Below are 21,593 nucleotides of genomic sequence, written 5' to 3'. Positions count from 1 at the left end.
CGTCAAGAGAAAAGATTGTTAGTAAACAGCTAAAACAGTTATCAAACCAAATCCAAAATGAATCATTCATGGAGAGAATGGACACTTCACAAGAGGCAAAACAATGATTAATTAGCAACTGTTCACACAGTAATTCAGGCATAAAGTAACAGCACTGAAGTAAAATCCTTTTGAATAAACTACATTTGCTGATGTAAATGAGTTGGTTGCTGCTTAAACAGATCTGTATTAAGTGGCGCACAAATAGTAGCATGTTTAGTCTCACACGATTTTGAAATTATTGTGGGAGAGCAGCAGTGGAGTGGGTTGAGCATTTCACTAGTGGGACCAGCTGTTGCAGCTGAATGTAGCCAGACCAGCCATGACTAACTGCAACATGGTGATTTCCCTCGGAAATGCTTCTTGCATTGCAGTGGGATTTCTGACACTCTTCTTTTTCTAACGTTACCCAGTGGAGTTTACCTGCTGCTGCGAGTAGAAAGAAATCCTGGTATAACGGAGTTTCAGATGAAGAATACTACACGGTGGTGGTTGTGGGACGGAGTTTTGAATTGTGGGATGGTAGATTTAGAGAGTTATGAGACATACAGAAAAGACAAAAAAACTGGGAAAAAGTATCATTGAAAATAATACTTGTCTTTTGAAATTTCTGCAGGATCTTAGAGTTGCAAGAGAGCGGAGATTTGGATGTTCTGAAACAGAAATGGTGGCCACGGATGGGACGTTGTGACCTGAATAGCCATATCAATGCACAGACAGATGGGAAGGCACTCAAGCTTCACAGTTTTGCAGGCGTTTTCTGCATTTTAGCAATAGGCCTTCTTCTTGCATGCTTGGTGGCAGCACTGGAGTTGTGGTGGAACAGCAACCGTTGTCATCAAGAAACACCGAAAGAGGTCCATAACTTTTATTCTTATCACAATTAAAAGTAGAAAACACAAAAGAAAGAGAGAGCGAGTGGAAGTTGTGGGATTTTAGGTGCTCTCATACAATAAATTTGATTTATTTTGATTCACCATAGTAAGCTTTGCATATAACTTTTTGGGTGGTTGTTCCTAAACAAATAAAAAAACCAAAACGTGTCTTTTGTGCACACAGAAGGTGCCAAACTGACAGCCCTGGAGACTAAAGTCCTCTATTTATTTATAGAGCAGATACAGCATGGGCAGCCGCAGTGCAAACTTCCCCACGTTGCCCCACCAATGTGCCTCAACCCTGACCTGGGGAGACCACCTTTAGGGGCAAGAGAGTAGTTCAGAAACACGCTCTCGGCCTCTCTGCTGTGAGCGACGGGGAGGCCAGTCACGGGCACCCAGTTGTGCCACCTGTGGTCATGTCTTCTCTGATCTGAGACCCCATCTGTCGGCTGTGAGAACCGTGTCCATCCTGCGCAGGCTGTGCAGCTGCCAGCAGCTGGTAGCTGTTTCCCTTCCTCCTGTCAGCCTTCCTGACTGACCTAGGCTGAGTTTGAAGAGGTACACGAGCAATTAAAAATAAACCAGCTAGTTATTAACTGAATAAGCCATATTGCCATGACACCGTTTAAATGCTTCCTTTCTTTTGAAATCAGTTTTATTTCTAAAAGTACGAGCCTCTGAGTAAACTGACCTTCATATGACGTATTTTACCTAGGAAAATATATCTGAGAATTTCTTGGGTTTGAAGTTTTTGTGCACAGCAGCAAGTAATAGTTAGCAATGCTATGGTAGAATAAACAGTCCATACTCAGATCCGTCTCGCATGCAGCCTGTATTTGTTTTCATAGATCAAACATTTAACAAACTAACCTCTTGTAATTTTGGAGACACTGAGGCATTTGTAGGTGCTTTCATCTTGGAACAGATGTTTGTTACAAGCAAATAATAGCAGCGAGCTGCACTACAGCTGGAAAATAGTACATAGCCCATCAATTCCAATCTATGTTTCTCAGGTTGCCAGGAATACTACACTAATTGATGTACCTATCACCTGTAAGCAATTCTGGCAAATGGGATCTGAAGATATATGTTGCAGTCTGTAATGTTGTGAAATATTTATCAGTAAGACTCCATTCTTCTGAGTTCCTGGTTCTCCCACTTGAATTCATCCATCAAGTGCTCGGTGATAAACATCTGTACCATGTTTGTAAGACAAAACTGCAAAGTCGCTTGCCTGTGGTTCCACAACGTACAATAGCGAAAGGGAAATTCTGGTAAAAGGAAGCGTGTCTCCGCTTTGCACAATGCAGCACTCCAAAAGCAGGCACAGGGAGAGCACAAGCAGGTACTCTTGCTTATAAAGAATCTTTCATATGAACAGAAGTGCGTATTTAATTGCTCTTTGGTTAAATACTGTAGCATTTTGCCCTGCTGCCTTGTAGAAGTCACACCTGCTGTAACCCCAAAGGCCCCACCCCACGTTAGCATTGCTAAAGCCTAAACCCTAGCAGTAGACGGTTCACTGCCCGCTGTGAAAGCCTGGCAGGGCAAGGGGCAGGGACGCTGTCTGAAGCGTCCTCATGCTGCGTGTGCACAAGCATTCGTCTTGCCATACTCCACAGTGCGTTCCCCTCCCTACGCTCAGGGACTCGCCTTTGCGCATCTGTGTCGAGTAGGATGAGACTGCCCCAAAAGCAGTTTCATATAGGTAAGGTGAAGTAATTCACTCTTTTATTGCAAGGAGTTTTAAATACTCCGTTTCCATCTCTGAAAAAGGATCTGTCTTCCTGACTTTAAATATTTTTTTTTGCCCATCCCCTTCATTTCTCGTTTTGTATATGTAAGGATTATTACAGATCCCTGGCTATCCCATCCCATCTCTTCTCCCCTTCCCATCCCTCTTCTCCTCCTCTCCTCCTCCTCCTCCTCCTCCTCCTCCTCCTCCCCTCCAGTGCATTCTCAGTTAGGGTTGCTCTGTACATCCTCTTTTGCAGTTTCCATGACAAAAAATAGAGTACTTTTAAGTTTTCATCTTTTAAAGTATACTGAAGTTACCCATACGGTAAAGCTGTGCTTGGGAAGATCACCTGTGCGTGGGCTGGGTCTGCCCGTAGAGCGCAGCCAGTCTGGGTTGAGAGAGGCAGATTAAACTCGGGCAGAGCACACGCAGACAGGCTCAGAAAAGGTCCGTGATGTGGGCGCTGCCGAGAGAGAGGGAACAGAGCCAGCGGGAGCCCTGGCACAAGCAGGTGTTAAGGTTGAACGAGAAAGTGCGTGTTCCAGAGGAGAGGGCACAGAGATGAGGGCTCACAGGCTGAGGCGGCCAGGAGGACAGCGTACAGAGGGCACGTGGGGCAGGCGGGATGGAGCGTAACGAGAGGTCCCCAAAAAGGACTGCTGGGTGCAATGAAAGGCAGGTGGCCAGCAGCACCTCTGGATCGGATGAGAGCAGCCGGAGGGAAGGGTGACTGCCACCCAGCGCCAGGGACGGGCAGGGCCTTCAGGGTTCCTCGGCTGCACCGTGACGCAGCCACGCTGTCGGTACCATCTGAACTTCGCCCGGACCCCCTGCACACCGGGTCCTGCCACACACCAACCGCAACCTGAGCTCCGAGCGCACTCCCGAAGCCGGCCCAGCCCCGGAGGCGGCAGCCGAAGGCAGCGTCCCCGCCCGGGGCGGCTCCGGGCCCCGCGGCCGGGGCGGCTCCCGCCTCCCTCCCCGGGCCGGGCGGCGGGCGGGCTGAGGGGCGGCGGGCGGGCTGAGGGGCAGCGCGCCTCATCCTGATTGGCCCGGGCGGCCGGGACCCCTGTAAAGCGGCAGCGGGTACGTGACCGCCTCGCCCGCGGGTAATGGCCGCCCGCCCCACGGGATGGCGCAGCGGGCGCCGGGAGTGGGGGGGCTGCGGTCACAGTGACCGCGACATCCACTCAGCGGAATTAGCAAACGAGTGTAGCAGATATTTCTCGGTAGATAGTGGGCAGAGGTATTTATTTATGTACTACTAGTGAGGAGGGCTTGAAGCGGGATTGCTGATGGCTACTGTAATTAAGAAACCAAGTTTCAGAAGAGGTGGTGTAGATTGGTTGAAGATTTTCAATGTATTTAGGAGAACCAAGTTTCAAAACTTCGGAAAGGAGAGGATCCAGGGATGAGGGGAGCGTTGAGTCCGGGGGACCCATCTGCTTCGGTCAGGAACAGTGGCTGAGCGTTGCTTAGGGGACCAAAAGCAAAAAGAGGATTTGATTTCCAGGAGGAGCGTATTTGGGATATCTCATTTCTGTCACTGTATTCAGCATTTCTACAGCAATAGCCGTAATAACAGAGCTACGGCATGCATAGCACATACAGAACATAGAAATCTGCCTCGGGTCTGCGTGTGGTACTCCAGCCAAGTCGTCGGTTCAGTAACAGCTGCAAATTTAAGTCATGCTGCTGAGTTTCTTCTGCTTTTGGGAAGGCTTTGGCAAAACACGAGTGTTGTGGTATCACCTAAAAATTGTGGGAACGGGATTGTCTCCCAGCCTTCTTCTGTGACGTGCAGAGCTTGTGGAGGGTCACGGAAGGGGCTGATTTTCTTGCAGCCTGAGATTAGGCTTTGCTGTCACCTCATGCAGAAGTCACCTCATGAGGCAAACGGCAAGGAGGCAGTGCTTGGCTTCTGTGACCCTTACCCTGTTAGAAGCTTTATAAATCCATTGTAGAAAATTACAGTGGATTCAGGATTGAATGAGGAGTTGTCATAACTTGCGGACCCCTTGTGTAACATTCTCTCTTTGGCTTGATGCACTTGGTAGGCTGTATCATGCCAACAATTGCCAACTCAGAAAACAGATGTTGGGAAGATGGATGCATGACTGTTCTGGCAGATTTATGACAGGGTTGGGCAGCCATGCAGCTTGCTGGAGACAGAGAGAGAGAGAGGATTTTTTTCTGAGACTATAATTTTGTATGTCGAGGGTCTGTGAAGTCTGTGGCTGGGAGAACGTGCACAGCCTTCATTAGCACTGGAGAAATGTTTTCAGCTGACAGTAAGGGGTTGATGTTTGCCAGTTTGTTGTCTTTTCCTCTTCCACTTTGTGTTCCTTTGGCTTTTGTGGAAGTTAGCCTGAGCCAGTACATTGAGGTGTTCAAGGACTCAGGTGTCCGTGTGGTATAAATTACACCTCTTAATTACAATGAGTGTGAAAAATGTAGTGTCAACTATGTAACTGGGAGGAACAGGAAGCCTGTCTTTTGAAACCGACAACGTAACTTGGACTTTGACATGAATCTGAGCTACGTTTGTAGAGACTTTACAGGAAGAGTTATGTCAGATGGAGGCTACTTCCAATTGGAATATTTCTTACATTGTTCACATATGAAGAAAATCTGTCCCACCCAATTAAAAAAAATAGTATTGTTTCTACCCATCAAGTCAGTTCATGAAGGTAAACCTCCAGGAAAGATGGACTTCCTTTACTTTCCCACGAACACAGTTGCCATTGGTTCACAATTCTATCATGCAAGGAATAGTGAAATTTCTTGCTAGAAGAGTGAAGGTTGGGTTGATTTTCAGAATGTTGTTAAAAGGTATTCTTACTCTATTTGAAGCAGATTTGTAAAAATGTTTCTAATGAGTTCTGCTGTAAAAATCTTAAAGTTATTCCTTTTAATTCTTCATTTAATCCTTATCAAATCAGATTAACAAAAGAAAGATTAGCTCCAACATCAGGAAAAAATGTTTAGCTGCAACACCGTGCTGCATTCTTCTATATTAGGGCTCAAGTTTGTAATCTTTTAAAGTTGGAAAGATACCTAGTAATGTTTAAATGCCCTTATAATTTTCGAATTCAGGAAAATTTGCATTTGGTCATCTTTTTCGAATCAGATTTTCTAGAATTTTTAATCATTCTCTCTTAATTACTGTTAATATCCCGCCATCCTATACCCACAGTGAAATTTAGCCAGCTCATACATCTATCTCTATGTGTTAAAATCTTGAATTTACAGAGCTGCTACTCAGCCTGCAATACTGATACCTAATTCTTTTGACTTTCATAAGCTTCAGAAATTTGGAGAGTTGTCAAATAAAAAATGAAAATTAATGCTTATTCTGGAATCTGTTCAGTCACTCTATGTCCCTTTTGAATAACTGAGCAATCAGATAAAGTTACTGAAACCTGGTACCATAGAAATGTTGAGCTTTCAATAGTTATCCCTGGATTTCTATATCTTTTGGTGTGAGTCCTATGCATTTATTTCATGATGTCAGTAAGCTATAATATAATTTGGATCATTTAGCTGCCAAGGGCTTTGCCACATCATCAGGTTGTTGGTATCTTTTATTCCATTTTACACACTGAAAGACAGTTTTCAAATCTTCATTGTCATTACAGCCAAGCGCAGCTGCTTACTGCAGGGGACTCCCCAGCATCCTCTGTGCTTTATCAGCTGTGTCTCACTGTGATGTACTGTTCCCCCTGAAGATTATTACTTCTGAGATCTCTTCAGAACTATTAAGAGAGCACTCCTTGTTCATCCACATACTATACTCCAAAACAATGAAAACTTAGAAGCAAAGATAAAATATCATACTATTTGTGGAAAGAAAGTTGAATTCCCGCATTTTTCACTGTGCACAAGATGTATTCACTAAAAACAAATTAACAGGCAACCCCACATCAAAGAAAATTAGTCAGTTATACGGGATGATTTTTTTGCTGGGAACTGATACTTAGAATCATAGAATCATAGAATCATTGAGGTTGGAAAAGACCTCTAAGATCATCGAGTCCAACCGTCGACCCAACACCACCATGCCCACTAAACCATGTCCCTAAGTGCCTCATCTACTCGTCTTTTAAATACCTCCAGGGATGGGGACTCCACCACTTCCCTGGGCAGCCTGTTCCAATGTTTCACCACTCTTTCAGTAAAGACATTTTCCCTCACGTCCAATCTAAACCTCCCCTGGTGCAACTTGAGGCCGTTTCCTCTCGTCCTGTCGCTTGTTCCTTGGGAGAAGAGACCGACCCCCACCTCGCTACAACCTCCTTTCAGGGAGTTGTAGAGAGCGATGAGGTCTCCCCTCAGCCTCCTTTTCTCCAGGCTAAACACCCCCAGTTCCCTCAGCCGCTCCTCATAAGACTTGCTTGTTGCCTCTTCCATAAAAAGTGATACTGATTCACTTAGTGTTAATATAGCTCTTGAAAGACAATGTTAGAATGATCTCAAGAAATTCTTCATTTGATTCTTTCTTAGCTCAGCTAATATATGTTATAAATCAGAAATACATTGTCTACAAACCAACTGTGCTACTCCTAGCAATGTGAGTGTGTCAGAAACTGTACCCGGTGTGTTTGCGATTTTGTAGCGCATGAAGATTTCGGTTTTTTACTGGTTAAGGAATACCATAATTTTACACCTCCTGAGTTGCTACTAGTCATTGCCTCATAACTTGTGTTAAATTTATAATTCATTAACAATCACAGTCTTCACAGCTTAGTTTGTGATTTCTTAACTTTCTCACGCTTCTACAAAATCATTTTATTCAACAGACTCTCTTCACTTTCCTGTTTTCACTTTTTAAATTATTAAAAGGGGGCAACAATTCAGGTACTGTCTAGTGTGGGAACAGACTTGTGTACTAGTAACAGCATCTTATCATTCCTGTTTCCTGCTACTCCCAGCTTAATGATGTTTTAAATGTTACTGAATCTCAAGAAGTCTAGACTCTGCAATACTTTCTAGCGCTATAGGATAGTGGGAGGTAGCAAAATTACTCTAAAAGTTACCACAAATATCTTGGCAGTATGCAGGATGAAAGAAGGAAAACCTGTATCTCTGGCCAGGGCAGCCTTGTGTGATCTGCCTTGAGTTCCCCTGTTTCCTTGTTCGATGATACGCAAATTCCAGCCTACCTCAAAAATCCATACTTCCAGCTTTAGCAGCCATGAAAGTTACCCACTAGGATTCTCCTCTGGCATTAGAAGACTGTGAACCCCAGTGTACCTTAGAAGTGGAAATACGAGCTAGCAGATACGAGTCCAATGGATCAAAGCGTGTCACTGCTAAGAGTTGTGGTTTGCAGCGTATTCATCTCACTTCAGTTCTCCAACCAGATACTATTCCATGGCAATCGAGGCTTCCGTACCTTCCGCATGGCGTCAGCAGTGTTGTTTTTGATTATTAAAGAGTCTTATGCTTTCACCATTATTTTCACTTTCCTTGTCTTTGTCACTTCATTTACCTTGTCTCCGTTGTGGTGTTTTTATCTGACAATTTGATTTCCCCCAGGATGGTTCCTTTTGAGAGTGAAAGGAAACATGAGATCATCAAACTGATACTTTGTTTTCCCTTCATTGCATGTCCGCTATATTTTACCTTGTTTTTATTTTAAATTATTTTTTTCTGTATTTTTATGACATGTCTGAAATCTTTGTACATTTTTTGCTCAGTTGCATATAAATGATCATTTGTTTGTACCACTGTATTGTATTCTACTTTTCTAAGAATAAATAAAGTTTTTTCGGGAAAATAAATAATGCAAACGCTGGCAAAATAATGCATTTTAATGCCATCTAGATATTCAGTTTCAAACTAGCTTTGAACATAATAAGCTGAGAAACTTCATTTAACTAGCATTTTTAAATCAGCAAAGCAGTGTTAGGAATCAGTCATCCCAGAATGCAAAGTTTAATGTCGTTTGATGATGAAGTATAAGCTGGAAGAATCAGTTAAAGAAAAAGAAAAGACGAGGAGGATGTAATATATAAATTGCCTTGTACAGAAACTGGTAATAGCTGGAAGGGCATCTTAACTAACTCAGTGTTGGCTTTGTACGTGAGTGAAGAAAGAAGATTTTCTCCTGAGAGGTCCCCAACGGTGAACCAGATATTCTGTAATACCTGGTCACAGACAGTGTGCTCATCGAGAATCCGGTGAAATCAGTCAACTTCTGCTATTGATCACCATAGATTTAGGTCAAGGCTGTAATGGATTTAAGAGTGACATGTCGTCCCCATGATTACTGACACTGGGCCCAGGCTTCTGCCACCCAAAGCAGTACTGAAGCATTCAAGTTTGGTTCCAGCGTATTTCCCTAGCTGCAAGGAAGGGATTTTTGTGTTTGGTTTAATTTTTCTCTCGGCCGTGTAAGAAAACCCTGCTAATGGGATTCCTAGGGGTATAATCCGGACTTACTCTGCATGAACCGTAGGGGGGCGGGGGGGAATAATTGCACGGAAATAAGCTTGAAAAGTGAATGTTGCCATGCAGGGAAGTCGGAAAGAAGCAACCTGCTTAAAGTTCCAGTTTGGTGATGAATTTAAGTACTTGCTTAAGTTGCATTACATCACCTATCCCAGAGAACTTCTGTGGGTACTCATGTGCTTGGCATGAGCTTACGTATTTTACTGAATTGGAGCCTTAATGTGTCAGATTCTTTTAGATTCCTCACACAATGTTTACGGAGCTAATGTTTGTATATTTTATCTCAGCCTACAGTGGTATTTTAAAGCTGACTTTTTGAGGGGGTGTTGAATGTTCAGTAATAACAAAATCAGTAAAAGTTTAAAATAAAAAACATAAAATGTGACTGTTTTCTCAATATTTTTTTTTCACATTTTTGTGGTTTATAAAGTGCCTTAGGCCTTAATCCAACTAAGCATTTAAACATGTACATAAAATTAAATAAGAGTTTGATCCTGATCACACCCAGATCATCAAAACACTTCCATTCATTTTAGTGGTGTAGGGTCAAACCTGAGTTGCTTTGAAACCAACATGTATAAAGCATAAACTGCATAAAGCATAAACATGTGCATTGAAGTGATTTGCTGAAAATTGAACTTAACATACAATAATATTAACAAGCAATTTATAAATCTATTTATCAATTGAACTTAAATAATTTTATAATACCTGAAATAACCTGTGCTCAATATTAGCAAAATATTAAAGAATCAAAGGTACTAATACGGTGGAATTTCTTTTTTTTTTTTTTTTTTAAACTTGATGGTTTGGTTATGATTTTCCGTAAGTTCAGAACCACGTTTATAAGCACATATATAGAAAAGACCTACTCGGACTTCCTCAACATAACGAGTACTATTTCTTCAGAAGTATTTAGTATCCAAGAGTTCTCTTTTGGGAAACTGGTGGCCAGATTTTTATTATGCTGAGCTATTTTAATGATTTGGCTGGCCATGTCTTTTCTCATGTTGAAATAGGAGCTTGGGCAGTTTCCAAAATACAGCCCTGAATGGGGGTGCAGAAACCTTTTCAAAATTCAGTTTTTAATGAAAACATTTGTGGCTAATAGTCAGGAGTAAGAGTTTTCTAAGGCTTTCACACAGCTGGAGTGGAGAGGAGAGGCTTTGCAAGGCAACTGTCGCTGGGCATCAAACAGGTTGTAGAAGCAACTCCTTGTGTCTCCTGTGCCAACTCGCTCTTGTACTCCTGGCATAATAGGAAAAAATGGGAACTTTTGGGATTTTGATTTGACTAGGCTGGAATGGTGAAGAAGGACGATGATAGAGCAATCTGTTATGCCTGATGCTCCGGTAGAGTAAATCAGACTGTTAAAGGGTAGCAGTGCTTTGCTTTGGGCTCGGTAGAGTGAAAAATTACATCCCTTATGGACTAGATAATAATTTAGGATTTAAAAGCTGTGTAAAGCAAGGTAAAGAATCCATTAATTTTTAGTGAGTTTTGGAACAGAACCTTCGTGAATTTAATCTTTACTTTGTAATGGAAAAATCTGTCACCTCACAGGGTCATTTTAGATGTAGTTGAATTGTGAAAACACCCCCCTCTTCAGGGCCATCGTCTTTGTTTGCAGTGGCTAGAATTTGCTATTTCAAACCAGAAGTATAACAAGTAGTAAGTATATGTTTGCTAAAAAGAGTGAAATATTAATTACATTAGTAGCCTCACTATCTTGATCCTTTTTTTTTTTCCCACGTCTTCCTTTCCCTTTCTGTCTGGAGATGGCCAATGATGTGAGGTTGGGCCTCAGAAGCATGGTGAGAATTTATAATACACATACAGATAACTTGTTTGTTGTTGAAAATGCCTGCACAGATGAATCCTTGCTAGCTTTCTCCTCACCTTTACCTCGCCCCGGAACTCCCCTTGAACCTAACCTTCATGTTGTTGGAAATGCCTGTAACTACAGTATATGCAGCGTGTGCACAGTAAAGGTTTCCCATGTGCAAGCCTCCTTTCTCCTAAAAGAGTTCCTTTACAGAGACGTTGGCATGCTCATCAACCAGCACTCATTCAGTACTGCATTTTGCTGCTTGTGTTGAAAAATGTTGCTTTGCATTCTCTTACTGTCCTGTTTATTTTTAACCTCATGAAAACTGCGGTAACATCTGTATAACGTGAACCAGTCATTCATTTTCTTTGTAGTTGAGTTACCAGCTTCTAACGCTTGTGAACCAAGGTTGGTACGGATTTTAAAGCTTGAATATCTCAGCACGAGGCTGAATGTCTCCTTTCTTACTGAGTAACAAATGAGGATGCTTTCACAGCCTCTTACCTTGCAGGTTTGAGTCTGCTGTTGGTTGTGAGGACTAGCCAGTGTTTCTCTGTGATTGCACTTAGCTCACGGATTGTGAGGAATGTGGGAGCAGATCACTGCAAGAGACTGGGGGGGCTACCTGCTGTCACCTAATGTGCGATGCTTGTCCCTTTGGTACTGTGTCGTGCATATTTATTCACACAGTGCCGTAGCATGCAGATGCAGTTGAAGGGAGAAAATAAAAAGAAGACAGTTGTTTAGCTGGTTGGAGTTGGTGTGCATCGTCAGCTTCGTTGGCCTGCTGGGGAGCTTATTGTCCAGTGCATTTCTGGGCAAGGCTCAAAGGCACAGACTGTGGGACGGTCACAGCCATCTTCAGAATTGCATCCCTGGCTAGATGTGATTTCAGGTTAGATAAACCCAGCCTGGGTAAGGGGGGCAGCCTGAGTGTGGGAAGATACGGACTGCTGCATGAAGCTCCTTGCTACTTGCAGCAATTCTGTAGGAAGTCACTGTTTGTTGATTGGTCTCTAGGTTTTTGGTAATAGTTTCTTACTTTCACCAATTACAGATATTTTTTGTCTGTGGGTAGGAGGGAACAAACTTTGGAAATGTATTTGAAACAATTTTCTATCACATTAACATCATCTTTGCAGTATTCTGTTATTTCTCACTTTTTTCCAGGTTTGCATAGAAGGGAAAAGAATATTACTGTCTCTTCATAAAGGAATTTCTGCTCTCTGGTGAAGGAGAGCACCTCCTAGTGAATAAGGTGGCCTCTTGTACATAATTTTTTATGAAGTTTTGTTTCTTTGAAGATGATTACACATTGAAAGAAGTTAATGTATTGCAAAACTCTTTAATTTCTTTTATCCTTCCAGTTGGGTAACAGTCTGCTGGACCTCAACTGATGTCAGTCTCAATGCGTTCTTCTAACAGCTGCTTTATGGATGATGGCTTAGTTAATTGCTAATTTAAAATACATGGTATAGTTTCCGCTCATAAGAGCAGAAGCTTGATTGCAGAGTTGGGCCTATTTATAAAAGTAGTTTTTCAAGTAGACTCTTGAGGTGCATCTGTACTTATTTCTAATAAGATACTGTTATGGTCAAACCAGCATCTAGCAGAGTACACTCAGAAACCACTCAGCAAACTTTATGTAACATTAGGTGGTATTTGACTAGGTCAGTTGCCTGTGTTAAATTAATGACAGCAAACATACATCATCGCTGCATCTGTTTACACGTCTGTCTGCATTTCACTGCATTGTCGACTGCGGGATCTCTAGAATAATGAGTGTGGCAAACTGAGTCGTATTAAAAAGGGGTTATTTGTATTAATATAACACCATACTGTGTTGTCATTGTTCTGCGGCACATCTATTACATATATCATCACTGCTTTTTCTTCTCGAATTATGTCTGATTTTGCCATTTTGTCAGAGCCTCCTGGAATAAATGAAAATTACAGTTTTACATATGCAGTAGCTGCAGCTGAAAGTGATGATTATGACCCTGGGTGAATACAGAATTTCAAAATAATCTTAAACAAATGTACACATGCAGAGCTGCTGCTTCTTCATTCCTCCTTAACAAGCTAAATGTTTGAGTCCATGATGTCTGAAACCCCACGGACAGAAGCGGGTAGCTGGGTGAAGCGGTGGGGTTTGACGCTGAGCTGAGAAGAGCATAGCCTGTGGGTACCGGAGCATGGAAACCTCCCTCTTTCAGTTTTATTTCTCGGCTTTGTTTTTCGGTTATGCAGTATGTCTGTCTCTGCATGGAAGTGCCTCAGAGACTTCCTTTCTGCCTAGGTGGGTACGTGTGTGCCTTCCATCATCTGTGTCTCATGACTGCTGATACTTGTTATTTTTTGACGTGTATGGGTTAAGAGGTGTTTTATGTGGATGGCAGAGGGACCGGCACGTGACCTGGTCAAGGTCAGAAGAGGAAGTGTCTGTCTGAGGCTGGGGCTTGACTCAAATTTTGAACCCCAGTCCTAATCACAAAATTGCCGTATATTTTTAAATAGTTCTTTCACAGAATGAAAATGTGATATTAACATTTGCGTCTTGGTTTCATTCTCTCACCGAAAGGTAATCCTTTATGTTGTCACTCAAGACAGAAACAAACAAAACAGAAATGCGCCATGACTGATGATTAAGACTATACTATTTTAAAAGACCTCAAGCACTATTTCCTGCGTATCTCCTGAGGCTTATTAAGAACTGCATTAACAGGCTTTTAATACTTGGCACAGTTATCGGCATCTGACCGGGAGGTATCAGCGCGTTCGTGATAGTCCCTCGGTGTGTGTGCCTGTGCCTGTCTGCCCATATTGGCTACATTTCTGAATTTTTAGTGCTTGATATTTAGGGTCAGGACCATCAGTCTTTTTCTTCTCCTCTAGTCTAGTGTGGTTTTATTTGCATGTGTGGGATGCAGGTGCAACTTATCACAGTTTTGGCATAGTTTTAGCATCAAATTTCTGCAGATACTCAGCCTTCCTTTTTGGGCATTTGTCTCACTTTTTGGCCTTACTGAAACTGCTTCATCAGCTTGCAACGTTTTTATCTCTGCGGGTGGCTTCTCTTGAACTTTGTGGTAAGATCACAGAAATCACGAGTAAGAACAAGAGGCCACATTAGTGTCTTTAATAAAAATATTTTTCTCAACAAACCTTCCCTTTGGAAAATCCCAACCGTTGCAAGCCTGGCAGCTGAACAGTATTACCTTTGAATTAATTGTGTTTAGAGTTATGTAGGCAATTTCTTGAAAACATCAGCCAGTAGCTCCTTTCCAAGACTCAGTGAGATGTGTCTCAAATTTGATAACGTTAACTGACTCCAAACCTCCCAAGTAGTTTCATATTCTTTCAATCTGACTGCCCACATGCTTTTATTAGAGCCCACTGTCAAAAGTCACAGAAAATAAGCTAGAAGAAAATATTGATTACTCTGTAAATCATCCTGAATGCATTTATATCTTGCCATAATTTCTCTCCGCATGATAAGACCAAACTTGGTTAGTCCTGGAAGGGAGTTGTAGTTTCTTGCAGGTGCGGTCATGCAGGGTTAGTCGTTCCCAGATTCTGGTGGGCATCCTTCAGATCCACGCCAACGGTTGCCACAGTGTGCTCCTGCAGGCAGTCGTAGGCCATTGAACCTGTCGCTCGTCATCAGGTGCTTGGGATGCATCAGAAACATGCCCTTCATTCGCCCTTCCAGAATTCAAACTCATTGGGGAAGAATGACATTTAAATTGGTATTCATGAATAAGATAATTTCCTGACCAGAAGCGATGTTTGGTTAGCTGTTTTCCCTAAGCTTGAGGAAGATAAGCCTGTGTTTATAATTCATTTTCCTGACACGTCCTATTTTTTCTTCCCTTTACTGATTAATTTCTTCAACTGATCTATTTGGAGTACAACATTAATATTGAAAATAGAATTATGAAGGTAGCAAAGGAAAAATATTTGATCTCCTTCTGGCAACACAAGCGTATACATTTATCCAATGTAGCTATATATGAAAAGTGAAGTTGAATTGGCATGAAACATCTGAGATGTGACATATTTATAAATACGAACTAAGTTTTGCATATTAAGTACAAAAAAGAAAGAGCAGAAACCTTTGGTCACGTGTCTGTCGCAGACACTGACGTGTTAAGTTTGAGGCTCACTCATCAGCTCTTGAAGAGACCTAACTGGCGCGAAGTGGAGCTGAAGCCAGAGACCCTTGTGAAGGGAAGCAGAAGGGCTTCCCCCGAGGGCTCTCCTTTGGGTAAGGGAAGTCTCTGTGCCAGACAGCCGGCGCGCCAGCCTTCGCTATGGCTCCTGGTTTTTCCATCCAGCTGCCAGGTCTGGTGCCTCTGCCATTCCCTAGCTCCAAGCCTCAATTTACTAAAGTAATTTATTAATTTTTAATTCGTTAATTTCGTCATAGAGAAATACAAAAGTAGGGAACAGTTACGGCATCAGAAAGCTTGAAAATCTTTGGCAATGCTACATTACCATTTCACAGTTAAGGTGACAAAGCCCCAGGAAATGGAAAAAAAAAAAAGCAACCTAAGGGCTTAAAAATGATAACAAATGGCTCATATTTAATGAGAATTGTAGAACTAAAAATAAAGGAGAACACTGAGCTGACAAGGGAGCAAAACATCATAACTTTTAAGATTTGTTTTTCTGGCTTTATTGCCATTTAACCCTTTTCCCATTTACCTTGTTACTTTTCAGTAACATGTGCTTTGTTACTGGATTTTCCAGGAGAACAATAAAGGAAAAGAAAGGTGAGGCTTACAGAAATTCTGTAAAGCTTGGCTTGTCAAATAAAGCTGTCCCAAAACCTTCAGTTCTGGAAATCTCGGGATTCAAGGCAGTCTTCTAGTATGTAATGACAAACTAATCTTTTCAAGGGTTTCTAATTTTTATCTTAGGGGTTTTTTTAAAGCATTTGAAAAATCATTCAGCATTAAGATAGTTTCATACAAAGCTTGACATTTAGTTATTTAGCTGCTCTTCATTTAATAAGACAAAGACAAAGGGAAGAACCTTTAAAAATGTGTTTTTATTATTCCTCAGAGACAGAGTTGTTTTCCTTAACCTTTACAAACATTTTATTTTAACAGCAAAAAGAAGGGATAATGTGAACTTCTGGGCTCTTAGAACCCTTTAAAAAGTTTTCTCCGATCTTAATAAGGCCAGAAAGTTGTCCTTAATGCTGAAAAAAGAGTTATAAGTAGGCAAATGAAATCCCCACCTCTACCTCCTAAAAAAATTCCAAGCATTTACTTCTCTACTTACTTCATACAGTATTCTGTAGTAGATAAAATGGGATGTCTGTGTGCAGGAATTATGTTTATCTTGATAATGAAAACTTTAGCACAGGGAAACATAAATTTATATTGTGAAACATAAGCAACGGCAAATCCGCTATTTTCCGAGGAATGCCGTCCCAGGGCTGGACCGTGCATAGTAGAAGAAAAGAGGGCAATCCTGTTAGGCCAGCGGAGGGAAACATTCCAAACGACGTGGTCCTTAATAACCCTTAATAACCCATGGATGGAATGCACTGAGGATGTGCTTGCAATCAAAAAATACAAATAAAATGTTGATGTATATTTTCACTTGAAATGATCTGAAGAAAGCAGTAGTATTTGGCAAAAGCTCAGAAAAATGCAAATGAGTCATGAACATTTCTCCAAAGTCTTATTTAGGAAAATCTGTTCTAGTATTTGCTCAGTTCAAACCTGAGTTCTCTGCTTTTTTCTTATTTTGTAGTAGGGTCTTAGCAAGAATACGGGTCCCAGGTAACTACAATGCCAACCTAGGAGTCTAAATCAAAGCTAACGGCATTTTTGAGAAAAGGAATAGTACAGGGTACCTAAAGAAGCGTTATATACCGGGCTTCTGGGAGTTAGCTTCCTCAGGCACGGATATCGTCGTACGCGGTGGTAGCTGAAGTTTGCGGATAAGCAGAACTTTGCAGCAAGCTTTCGTCGGCAGGCAGCTGAGGAGAACACAGCGGCGCGCGGCCGGGCGGCTGTGCACGGGAACCCGCCCAGGGAGGCTGAGCCCTGACTCCCAGCGGAGGGGGATCTAGGAACGCTTCTCACACTTGCCCCCCGTCTGCAGTTTGACTTCAAGAAACAGAAATAAATAAAATTGTGAATTAAATCCATGTCATCCTCTGGCCATGATACCACAAATCCTTAATTTACCTTGCTACAGAGTTTATGAAAGAGCCTCTGTGTTATCGTCAGCTTGCTGTATTGTCTTTAACTTACCGAATGACGAGCCTGACGGGTCAGGTACGGCTGTTGGCAAGAAGGACTTAAAGAAGCTGTGGTGGTTATCTGATCAAGTATTGTGTGGTCCCTTTCTGCCGCAAAAGTTTATTTTTTATTTATTGTCCATTGATTTTCTCTGACTCAAAATTATCTGATTAGAGGATTTGGATGAAAAAGCAGTATTTTTAAAAAAATAGTTTGTTTCTCTGCTGAGGAAAATGATATCCGCAGGGTTCCTGGGAGCTTCATTGGGAGTTTGGTGTATTTGTGATGTAAATAAATAGGAATTCGTTTTCCACTGATGAGCAAAGGAGGTGCAATGTGCAGCTCAGCCCTGTAATTGTTGAATAGTTGTACTCCATTTGAAATCAATGGGGATTTAGCCTAAGCTAAGGGCACAGGTTTGGGTTCATCATCATGTAACACTGATTCATTTCGAAATCCATGCAGAGATCAGCAGATTCGATGGTTCTTGAGTAATACAGAAGTGGTGTTAAATCACAAGGTTAGAATTAAATCTGTAGTTGACATTGACTGGAATCAAGGGCTTTGGAGTTGACTTGATTGTCACTTTACAGGTGAAAGCAAAGTTGCATAGCAGTGGATACCAGTGGAATAATGTTATAATTCTCTGTGCTCTACCTGAACACCAGTGGCAAAAGATCATGAGGAGTGGGTGGCAGTGGCACATTATGCTTCTCTGTTCCCAGAGCCTGTTTTTTTTGCATGAATCAGAGCATCTGTAAGGCTGCCGTTGTTTGGTTTAACCAACATCTAAGCACACGCTGATCTGTGGGCAATCAGGGATTACTGGAACACAAAAGTTTCAGGTAGTCCTATTTCCTAGGCTGGGATTCTGCTGATTGCCCAGTGTAATTGCAGGTTTCTGTCAGACCAGGGTATTTCTCTAATTCCAGGATTGTTGGGCTTTTATAGATGCTTTGCTGCTAGTCTGCTGCACGTTATACTTGCACCAAATAACTACAACTGCAGATCATAACTGTGCTTTATGAAATAAAGAAATGATATAATATAGTACCTTTTTATTGGCAATACAATGCTAGCTATTAAAATTCAGTCATACAGCATCCCAGGTGGTTGACTTTACCCCGCCAGTTTTATTGCTTTCCAATTTGAGCATTCTGAATGCTGTGCTGAGGTGAGAAACAGCCCATTGCAGGTCTTTGCTGCTTCAGGTTTTAAAGACAATTTCTTTGGCCTTATTTCCTCATGGAAGATAAAAGATGTTGAACAAGTAGTGCTTAAAGTCCCTTGGGGAGACCACTCTGGGACACTTAGCCAATGCTTTCTAAGAAGAAGGTGCTACGTTTTCTGAAGACCAGCATTGCTTTCCCAAGCTCTGACCACAGACATAAACTTTTAACAGATGACATGGCAAGAGGACAAGACAGTTTGTAGCTGGTCACACAACTGTTCGAAACACAAATGAGCGGTCCCTTCCCCAGGGCTCACAGAGCAGGTCTCTCTTACTGCTGTTCCAGCAGGTCAATAGTCTGTGCCACGTAGGTGACCCAGGGCTTCCTGCTGGGAAGGGAAGACTTCTTCACCACCACAACCCCTGGCCAGTACATTTTGGCACGTGAAGCAACTACCCTGAAGTCAGCTAGGCTGTGCGCAGGGTTTTACTGACATGTTACTTAGAACATTCACTGCAGCTAAATGAGACGGTGAGCTTTCTTGTGATTACAAGGTGGCGAGCTGCTCGCTGGAATTTGGAGTCCCAACTTGCTTGTTTGCCTGCTATACGCTTTTTTTCTGGGCTTGTGCAAGTTGAGCTAAGGGCTTGCAGGATGTGCTGGTCCCTGGTGCCAGCTCTTGTTAGCTGAACCAGAGCTGGTTCACCTCCAAGGAGGATGATATTGACATCAGGGGCTTTTGCAGGCTGAGATTGAGCTGGTGTGTTCTTCAGCATGTGCTTCTCAGCTGCAGATGTTGGGCAGACCTCGAGGTTTTGCATAGGCACAGATGAAATCGAAGCGATGTAATGAGTGAACAGCAGCTCCTGTCACACAGAGGCGGTGGAGGGGGGCCAGGCAGGATTGGAGATTGTGTTTGGACTGATTGTTCTGGTTTCTTCCTCACTAGGACAAAGAAGTGAACCTGGAGCAGGTCCACAGACGCATGAACAGTTTAATTGACGAAGACATAGCCCACAAGCAAATCTCTCCAGCGTCCATTGAAATCTCAGCCTTGGAGATTGGTGGCATGCAGCCAACTCAGACCCTGGAGCCGGTACGCGAATACCAGAACACGCAACTTTCTGTCACCACCTTTTTACCAGAACAGACAACTCATGGTGCCAGCAGGACACTCACAGCTGCCTCCGGCAGCAACCTGCCGCTGCCCCTGAGCAGCTCAGCCACCATGCCCTCCATACAGTGTAAACACAGGTCGCCGAATGGAGGACTATTTCGTCAGAGTCCCGTGAAAACCCCGATCCCAATGTCATTTCAGTCTGTGCCAGGGGGAGTCATTCCAGAAGCAATGGAGCCCTCGCATGGAACATCCATATGATGAAAACAAACAGTAAAACAACCAGCAGAGCTTTTTAATACAAAATTTAAAAGAAACAAAAAAAAAAAAAAACAAAAAAACAAACTCTTACATTTTTCTTGTATATACTTGTAAATAATGAAAGAATGAAGTGGGGTAAAAGTGTATTTTGAATATTCCCAATTTTCGAAGTCAGTAAAAAACAAAACAAAAAAAAACAAAAAATGTATGAATGACTTTGTAAATTTTGTTCTATATGAATAAAAAGGCAAACTACTTGTGATCGTTCTCAAGTGCCAAAGAAGACCAGTTACTGGGACTGAGGGCCGTACTTCTTTTTTTCCGTGGATTTCAACACTTACTCCCTTACTGTTCTTTTTTTTTTTAAAGAGCAAAAAAGTATCCGTTGCTAGAACTTGCTAGAAAAGTTCACCAAGGTCAGATCTCTCCTTTCCCCAGAACCCTATTTTATAGTCAAGATGGCAATTCACTCGGAGAATTTAACAGCTGGTATTAGCATAGCAGTAACAAATGTTTTAAACATGAATTATAACTAAAATCCAACAAACAATAAACAAAAGAGAACTTTTTCCTTCTAACAAAGATTTAAAATTCCACACAGTTTCTAAGTTTAAGCACAGGATTACTGAATTGTGTTTTTACATGTCTGCTGCGCTGTGCGGCTCTTTTTATTTAACTTTCTGTGTTTTGTTATATATATAATATATATATTATATATATGACGTATATATATTATATATAAATGCTTTGATAAACAACAGGTTTTACGTTAAGGGGAAAGCTTTTAAGGAAAACTGATTAGCTCTTTTTTGTGTCTTGTGTACACGACTGAAAATGGGGAGGAACCAATGGCTGAAAGGAGACAAGGAAGAGCTTTAACGGGCAGGAGATGATGGCACTGCAGTGACCGAGCCCTCTGGTGCCGTCGCTTTCTTTAAGATTTCAAGGAATTGGCTGCATAATGGATGCAATGCTTTCTGTTGAAGTCATATCCCTGAATGACAAGGCTAAGCTCATGACTGTAAGCACAGCTCTGCTTTTTTGCCATTGATTTTGTAAAGAGAAACATTTTAATGGCCACGCCTATGATCTTGGTAGAAATGGCTGTAAAATGCCTTTTTATTGTCTGTGAAACACAATCAGAGGACAAAGATAGAGCAACACGTATAGCGAATTTAATGTCTCGTTCTGCAAATATTACCAGTGCAATTTCATATGACAAAAAAATCAAAACAAATCCAAACCACATTGTTTCCTTCCCAAATAGTAGTTCGAATGCCCAGGATAACCGATCCCCGCCCACTGTTGCTAATGGACCATCACTATCTTTCAGAATTGGGATAATTTAGTGTCTTCTCAAATGTACCCCATTGCTAGGTTGCAATTTCCTGTCGTAGCCGGATTTCTTCACTTTATTAGAACGCTGCTATTTGGAAAAGGCTGTAGATCTCGGTGCAGCAAAGTCACTGCCTGCATTAAGGTGAAAAGTTATGTTTGAACAGAGGTAAAAATGCATTCACATCCCAAGAAAGTCAGCAGGCAATCTAGGTCAGGTTTTTGGATAAATAAACATCCCATTGACTGCTCCTAGTTTGATTTGCATAATTACGCAACAGGTATATTTATGGGTTGATAAAAGTCCCCAAATTTTTACATCTCTAGTTTAAGCAGTAGGGAAGAAAAGTCAAACTGTGATACAAAAACAGCCTAGTGGAAGAGCATACTCAGCATACTACTTTTTAAATGAGGAATATTGATGGTGAGCTTACAGAAGGAGTGCTGTTGCAGGGATTAATTTGTCTGTTGTCAAGCTGGTTCCTCGTGAAGACAGTGCGATTTTGCAGCTT

At 41.9% G+C, this 21,593-nt stretch overlaps 1 protein-coding gene across 4 annotated transcripts in view; it reads left to right on the top strand.

Annotated features, from left to right (window-relative positions):
* GRID1 (glutamate ionotropic receptor delta type subunit 1) overlaps positions 1-20,013 on the top strand; it is a 556,909-nt gene extending 536,896 nt beyond the window's left edge. For 3 of the 4 annotated variants that reach the window (XM_076338287.1, XM_076338286.1, XM_076338289.1), the window contains 3 exons: positions 656-896; positions 10,887-10,922; positions 19,318-20,013. In XM_076338287.1, the coding sequence (XP_076194402.1) occupies positions 656-896; positions 10,887-10,922; positions 19,318-19,746 (706 nt within the window). In that variant the 3' untranslated portion in view covers positions 19,747-20,013. The remainder of the gene's footprint in view (positions 1-655; positions 897-10,886; positions 10,923-19,317) is intronic. The other variant, XM_076338288.1, reaches the window with a different exon arrangement.
* Positions 20,014-21,593: the final 1,580 nt, after the last annotated feature.

The sequence above is a fragment of the Aptenodytes patagonicus genome, chromosome 5 (genome assembly GCF_965638725.1).
Source record: "Aptenodytes patagonicus chromosome 5, bAptPat1.pri.cur, whole genome shotgun sequence".
In the NCBI taxonomy this organism is placed as follows: domain Eukaryota; kingdom Metazoa; phylum Chordata; class Aves; order Sphenisciformes; family Spheniscidae; genus Aptenodytes; species Aptenodytes patagonicus.
Note: the sequence above shows the minus strand (reverse complement) of the source record. Positions and strands in the feature narration are given on the sequence as shown.